This window comes from Prunus persica, chromosome G8, assembly GCF_000346465.2.
Source record: "Prunus persica cultivar Lovell chromosome G8, Prunus_persica_NCBIv2, whole genome shotgun sequence".
Classification (NCBI taxonomy): Eukaryota; Viridiplantae; Streptophyta; class Magnoliopsida; order Rosales; family Rosaceae; genus Prunus; species Prunus persica.
The window spans coordinates 6,540,514-6,548,602 of NC_034016.1; the positions used below are offsets into that span (position 1 = coordinate 6,540,514).

At 35.1% G+C, this 8,089-nt stretch overlaps 1 protein-coding gene across 1 annotated transcript; it reads left to right on the plus strand.

The window, feature by feature from the left end:
- On the plus strand, positions 7,209–7,730 carry LOC18766802. The gene has a single exon (XM_020570938.1). It carries the CDS (start codon positions 7,209–7,211, stop codon positions 7,728–7,730), a length of 522 nt encoding a protein of 173 aa, XP_020426527.1.

Here is an 8,089-nt window from a genome sequence, read left to right on the forward strand (position 1 = left end):
TATATTTTTTTTTTTTTTAATTTAACTGTATAGAGAGAGAGTGAATTGAGAGAGAGAGAGTGAATAATTTCAGTAAAAGATAAACTAAATAAATCGATGATAAGGTTAAATGTTACTTGATCTTGTGTTGGTTATTAATGGTGTTGTGCCCTTGGAATTCAGCAACAAATAGAAAAGAGTTTTTAAATTCTTGAAAACAACTTGCCATCTCTGTTAGTGTTGAGCTCCTGGAATGGAATCCTGTAAGAGCTGCCATAATAAAACTGCTAGTATTCAATGAGGGTTATTGTCCCATCGCCATCTAAATCCATTGCTTCAAAATCTTCCCATGCCTTATCCTTCTGCTCCTATGAAAAATTATCAAAACAAGCTAAAGCATCCTCCCGTGTTTCTTCCATCTCCAGAAGCTATTAGAGAGAGAGAGAGAGAGAGAGAGAGAGAGAGAGAGAGAGAGTTCAATTTTTTAAAGTTTTAAATTATTGTATTTTAATTTTTTAATCCATACTGGAGGTGGGCTCTACTTTGCCACATTACCCACTCAAATTTGGAAATAAAAATCTAGGTGCACAAATTACTAAAACACCCCTGTCACGTCATCAAACTTAACGAACTTTTGGATGGAATTGACGGCAGAGGGTATTGTGGAACATCAAACCTTGGTCAAGGGTGTAACAACCCGGTTCTTAAATGATATTTAATTATTAATTTATTAGAGGGAAAGACAATTTTGCCCATAGAATAGTTTATTAGAGAAAAGTTGACTTTTTGACGGGAAAATAAATCCAAAATTTCGCTTGCACTGTTGTGTAGAGCACGACGAAACGAGTCCGTAGACACGTAGTGGACTCAAATCGGAGTTGTAACAAGGAAATGACGATCAAAAGAAGTTTAGTGGCATAATCGTAATTTTCGTGAAGTCAAATTTTTTTTAAAACCTGAAACCTCTCTCTCTCTCTCCTCTCTCTCTCTCTCTCTCTCTCTCTCTCTCTCTCTCTCTCTCCTCTGTTCAGGCAACCACGACCTCTGTGGCTTCCGACGAAGATTCCGACCACATCCGGCAGCCTACGGCCACGATTTTGGATCCATTCTCTTCGTCTCTCTCTTCTCTACAGATCTATACCAATTTTCAGCCTCAAATCTAAGGAAGTTAAAACCAAAATTCCAGCCAAAATGAGCCTAAAAAATGGGCTGTTTCGAAACAGTAAATTTCGGGGAATTTTTCGGCGGATTCCGGCCGCCACAGCTCAGGTAATTACACCCAAAATACTCTCCTATCTTCCCTTGGTGTTATCCCTTGAAAACTCAACGTGAATCCATTCCAATTTCTTTGATTTTGAAACTAAAATTTTCTAGGTTTTTAAGAGACAGAAAGCTTCGTTCGAGGGCTTTAACGGTGGAATTGATCATCGAGCCAAGGTATAAAGTTACTCCCCTTGATGTGCTTAATCCGTAGGTATGATTATTCGCCGGCGGTTTGGAGTTTTCCGATCGCCGGAAAATTACTCAATGTACCCGCCGACGGTGGTGGCTCGTGACGGCGCGTCGCTGGGGTGTCAATGTTGGGTTTTTGTCTTAGAATGTTCCCCACGTCGTCCCGAGAACGATGGTATGCTCGCATTCCAATTTAGATACTGTTTGAGCCTCGAATGGATTTTGCATATTGTGCAATATCCAGGTCAATAGGTTCGGACCGTTGGATTGAACCCAAATTCACATATGTCGCACCTCTCATTTCTAGGATTGTGTAGGATTCGACGGATCGTAAATCGGAGTCCCGGATACTCCAAAATCGAGAACCCTAGGGTTAGGTTTATAGGAACCGTGCGATCGTGAGCCATCCGACCATCAGATGGGGACTATACTTTTGGGACATGTGTCCTAGGCTTGTTGGAACCTCTAGGAACTTCCAGATCAGAATTGTGAGGTCGTGGAGGTCCCGGGTTGACTTTTTGGGACTCTAGTGCTTCTTGAGTTTCGAGGCACTTCTCAACCATCTCAAATGTAAAGAAAGCTTTTGTAGGCATAGGAAATGTTTCTAAAGTTAGTGCATGCACTTCTAGGAGCCGGGGTTTAGGGTTTTATTTAAATACTTATACCAAGCAGTTTTGTTAATTAAATATTCGTGATATTTTAATCAGGCACACGGGCATGGACCGACCCGCAGGAAGGACCTTCAAGAAGTCCAACTAGCTCGGACCAGGAGTGAGTGGACCTTTGCTTTTTAAATGATTTTATGCAATTTATATTCATAATTTGATCTATAGAAGTATGCAATAGATCGATGGCTTTCTGACATGTATTGCTAAGGTTAAGTATTTTATTTATTTGCTGCCAAGATGAGAGTACCTGAGTTTAGTAAAGGTAAGAACTTTAAAAATCGATTAAGATAGCGGCAGAGTTTTAAGATGAGAGGAGATAGTGTTATTTATTTTTAAGTAGAGTCTTTAGTTAAGTCAGCATGCTTGACTTTTGCCCCACGAGACTTAGGATATTCGAATTGTGGGAGCGAGAGATGCAGCTCAAGTGGGCTTAGTGCTCCTTGAGTCTTGCTAGGATGGCGGATCAGGCTAACCTGAGTCTTGCGACGGTGTGTCACCATAGTGACATGAGAATAGATAGTAATTAAGGGTTTTGGCGAGAGTAAATAAGTATACCTATGTGGTAGGTTGAGCTTTACTTCAATATCTTTTAGCAAGAATATTGTTTGGTGTTATATGTATAAATATGAATGCATGAGTTCAGTATGAGTATATATGAGGATATTGATTTAGTTTTTATAACTGTTTTTACAGTGTGGTTAGTACGTTCTTATACTATTTTCTAAAACTTTGTTTTTGGTCTGCTCACATTTTCAATGTTTTGTGCCCCCAGGCAGTAGGCGTGCACAGTGATCCACCACATGGTCTTTTTCCATTTTCCGCGCTTCCCCCTTCCTGATGTAGGACTCTTCTTAATTGAGTTGACTCTTTTTGTAAATTCTTAGTGGTTGCTTTGATAACCTACCCTAGAACTTAGATTTAACCGTTGGAATGTATATATATATATATATATATATATACGCATGCTGGAAGTTGGATTGTATATATATGTTTGTTTGACAAGTGTAAATTTTGTGAATTGACCAAATTACCCAGGATACTTTGCTGAATTTTCGGTGGGAGTCAAGCTTAGTATTTTACCGAACCTTAAAGGGAAGGGCAATTAGGTCATTTGTGCCCGACACCCGACAGGTGTCGGACATGCACAGGGTTTGGCTCAGATTCTAAAGCAGAATTTGGGTCGGGTCCTGTCAAAGGGGGCAAAGCGGATCACTTTAACTTCAAGGGGATAAAGTGAGAATTGACCAATGTTTCAAGGTGCACTGTAGCAATTAAGCCTTTTTTAATTTATAATTTGATTGGAGATGTGGAGTGTAGTGTGCGCTTGTTATGAAACACGGAGTTTATGTCTATTTATGAGTATTGGGTTTTTTTTTTCGTCAATGTAATTCTAATCAAATAAATTGAAAAGGATTACAAAAGGTGGAGAACCACAAGCTAAAGAAAAATCGAAACTCGAGCAAAACAAACAAACAAAGGGCCAAACAGTAAAGTACGTAACAGACAAAGTGAAGGCCCAAGAACAAAAGTCCAAACTGAAAAAAAAATTGAAAACTCTAGATCTGAGCATAGACCACAATTGCGCCACCCAAAGACCACTTGCTGCAACTAGGGAACAAAATATCAATAATTTCGTCGATATTTTGGCGAAATTATCGTTTTTTAGGTGCTGCGATATTTTAGTATGTTTCCATTTATTTATTGTCAATTTATCGATAATTTCCTCGATAATTTCGGTATCGATATTTTCGTTCAAATGGCAGCTGTAAATGGTAAACATATCGCGATATTATCGATAATATCGTGATATGAACTTTCAAAAATGAAATAATTCGTTTGAACATGGAACATAGGGGTTCGAACCCCTCCTCGCTTCCAACTTCTAAGCCTCTTAGCCACCACGCTAGCCATCACTTTGTGATTATTATCTATCGAATTTGGTATTTATAACTCTTCCAAGTTGTTTCTCAAAATATAAAATAATTACTTATTGTTCTATATTGTTGATCAAATATTTAATTACTTAATATAATTTATTTCTTTCCTATTTAATCCATTTAATGTTATTGGTTATTTTATTATTCATTATAAGTACTTACATTACTAAATTCTCCTTCAAATTGTTGCTTAATTACTTAAATCTCTATAATCATTTTCTTTATTTCCTATTTAATTCTTCTTTGGATAACTTTATTTATGTTCTTAGTTAATTTTCAATCTTCACTATTATTTTTTAAGCATGACAAAGTGCTTAATTTTCATGACAAATCAAGTTGGTTTACATCTTTAATTATTTTTCAACTTTTGATAAATTATAAATATAAGAATGTGTACCATGTCATGATGTCCAGTGAATAACGTGAAATAAAGTTACTCATGCATCTTATCATCCAACTTATAAAGTGTAAAATATTGTAGTAAAAATGATAAATAAATTACTAGAGGGTGTTTAATTTTCTTTCATTAATTACTCTAGATTTTCTAAGTCATAGAGTTTGTCAACTCGCAATATAATCAACTTAAATCACTCAAACATGCTATGCAATGCATTTTCTTCCAATCTTTTGTGTTAAAATAATAGATGATTGACTAAATAAACTTTTTAAAAAGTTTCATTAAAAATTTCCATGTATTTATCACAATTTTCGTGGTTTTTATCCAATTTTTATCGATATCGATATTTTCCCGATATTTCCATTGATATTTCCATGTTTTTGAACCACTGATATTTCCGAAACCCTCGATATTTAAGACCTTGGCTGCAACACATCGCAAATCCACAATAAAGTTAGGCAATAGAATTAAGATGGGCTTTGGGTAATTTTATTGTTTGGTCAAAATGAGATTTTTCTTTTAAACAAGCATGTGAGGCTTAAGCCCAAGAACTTCAACAAGCTATATAGGGCCCAAGAATGCTTATTTATAATTTTACATATATGCTCATGTTTTGTAATATATGTTTATCTATATATATAAAGCAAAATGCAGAGAACGGTGAAACATTCAAAATACTAGAAAATGCCCTTGGTTAATCTAAACATTAAGAATTAAAATTATTAATTAAATAAGGATAATATGGTAAATTCACACTTTTTCATATTTAAAATAAAATAAAATTAAAAGAAAAATCAGATAATGAATCTTATTTTTTAGAAACACAACTACCCATTATCTTTTTAAATTCTAAAATAAATTAAATTTAAAAATAAATATTAAAAAAAAAAGTCTCTCGCATGCGCCGAAACGCGTGCAGAGAAGCTAGTATATTTATAATTTAATACACATTGAAAGGCTTATACCTCAATGTAATGAGGCTTTTGATAAAATGCCTTGTTTTACACCTTAACGTTTTAAAACATTGGGTCCAACATTTGTTTGACTAAATGCCTCAAAGAAACTTTAAGTTTCGTTACGAATAAATATCGCTTGTTTGTATTTTTTTTTTCACAAATTATGAATGGTATTATTATTATTTAAATTCTAAATCTATTTGGTTGTCTAAATTTTTGTTTGGAACTTTTAGCCTTTTAAATATTGCCCTTCCCATAAAAATTTTATGGCTCCACCACTATTATGACCAATTTGAATAGTGCATAAATTTTTTTGCCACACTTAGAAATGAGAATGCACCTATAAAGGGACCAACATGTTAAAATGCCTCAAACTATAAATTGTAAGATCCTTTTTGGTTTGTTCATAACTTGAATTAGTTTTTAAAATAATCGACTCAAATAGGTGCTCATTGATCAGAAGTGTTTTATTTAGTTTTGTTTATTTTCTTTGACAAAAACACTTGTTGGAAATCACCATTTGGGTTTGGTCCAAATCCAACTAATAAAGGCATGAGCAAGGTGTTTGAATCCTCCCTTCCTTAATATCACTTGTGTGTAGAAAGAAAAAACTAATAAAAGCATGAGAGTCCTTGATCATCTCACAGTAATTGGACGATGAATTCTTAATAAGAGTGACCCATTTATCTTTTCTTTGTTGATTTCTCTCTTTTTCTAACAGCCAAACATGTTTTCTTTAACCTATATCCCTTTATGCAAAAATCTATTTACCCAGTTAACAATGAGGCCAACAAATTAATAGGATCTAATCCAGTAGAAATGGGCATTAATTTGCACACCAGTAGTCTCAGATTTGAACCTTTATGACACCTTGATAATGTGTGTGAGAAAAATCTCTCTCCCAATATCAATTTTATTAATAATAATAAATTTAAAAAAATTTGGCCAATAACATAGCTATCTTTGCACGTAATAAAAGTAGCCTCGTCAGCCCAATATTGCTGTCATTAGAAGTTGACTTGCATGAGAACAATTGGTTTAACTTGGTGGTGCAGTAACTGAAATTTAGGCGTACAACCCCCTACATAAATAGAAAGTGGCAACGCAGTCCCTTTCAGTTAGTCCAGAGTCAACACCACTGTTTTGAAAATATCAAAACAAGAGAAGGTGTTTCCTCCTTTCAATCCGGCGGTAGATGAGATGTCCTTTTGCTCCTTTCAAATTGAACAAAAAAAATATTGTTTCATTGCCATTGACAAAGGCACAAAGATTAGATGTCCAATATTTATCCAATAAATTCTAGTCTTATCCTAATTTTTGGTTAAACTACTAACTAAATATGACACTTAATATAGCCACCGATAAATAAGGTATCAAATGAGATTAGATATGAGAAAGTGAAATACACAACATCAATTGAATTGTAAAATTAATGTGTCTAGAACCACTCGTATTTATTTAATTTATAAATTTGGCACGGAACGGAATTTTGGAACATAAAATGGAAGTCAAGGGACTAAACTAGAAGAACTATATTGCTAATGAACCTGAAAACCTTGATGTGCCTAAAATTTGAGCAGTACCAAAATCATTTAAGGCAATTGTTGGGGTCCACTTGAGAGAACTTAAATCTACCTTGAAAATACAACAACTAGGGGACCCTTAATGTGCCAACCCTATATCCTATTTCATCAAATAAACAAGAAATGTGACTTGGAGAAGCAGTTGAACTAAAACTTTAGGAACAACCACCACCAAACAACTCCTGTATATTCATCATTTTAATGTTCTATTTCATTCCAATCCCATCAACCAATCCATGGCCACACAAGATTTCAGCTTCCCCACTCACAAATTCCCTTGCACCATCGATTCACCCCCTTTGTGGCGCTTATCTCCTGCAGCCAGCTCCAAAGTAGATGATCAAAATCATAGCGAAGAAGAAGAAGAAGAAGACGACGAAGAAGAGATCGTCAACATCAATGTAAAGTATTGTGATCAGAGAAGAAAGAGCTTTTCGTATATTGAACGCGGCACGAAAATGGTGGAGAAAGATCAAGAGAGTAGGGATCATGATCATGGGGAGGAGAAGATGGACATGCTTTGGGAGGATTTCAACGAAGAATTGAAGTCAAGAAGTAATACGACGTCGGATTATTCTGGTGGGTTGTCAAGAGAGATGCTTCACTTGGGTTGTGTTAAAGCTTTCAAGTTGACCGAAACAAATGGTGATCATGCGCTTTCGACCAGGAAGCCCAGCGTGGTGGCGGTTATGAAGGTCCTGAAAAGGCTGTTCTTCCTCCATAACTCTCATCACAAACTCAAGAAACCTGCTTGGTGATCAAATTGTCTACCTTCAGTTTTTTTTTTTTTTTGGTTCTTTCTTGTTTTTTTTATTATAAAAGGAATGGGGTTATACTAGTGCTGATTTATTGTAAATAAATTGATAATATATATATATAGACTATTGTCTGTTTAATAAAAAGAAGGATCAGGTGTCACTCATGACCAAGTCATGCTTTGCATATGATCTCATTTCAGCGCATTTTCTATAATCTGTAAGGATAAGCTTGTATTTTTATTCCCTTCTGATACAAAGAAATCTTAGTTTTACGTTATAATTTACTTGCATAATAAAGTGAATTCTCAGTATAATAAGTGGTGAATGTGGGTTAGTAGTTTTAGTGCAGGTTTTGTTCG

What these genes read in the sequence shown, in the direction of transcription:
- LOC18766802 (XM_020570938.1), top strand. Translation starts at nt 7,209, where the DNA reads ATGGCCACACAAGATTTCAGCTTCCCCACTCACAAATTCCCTTGCACC.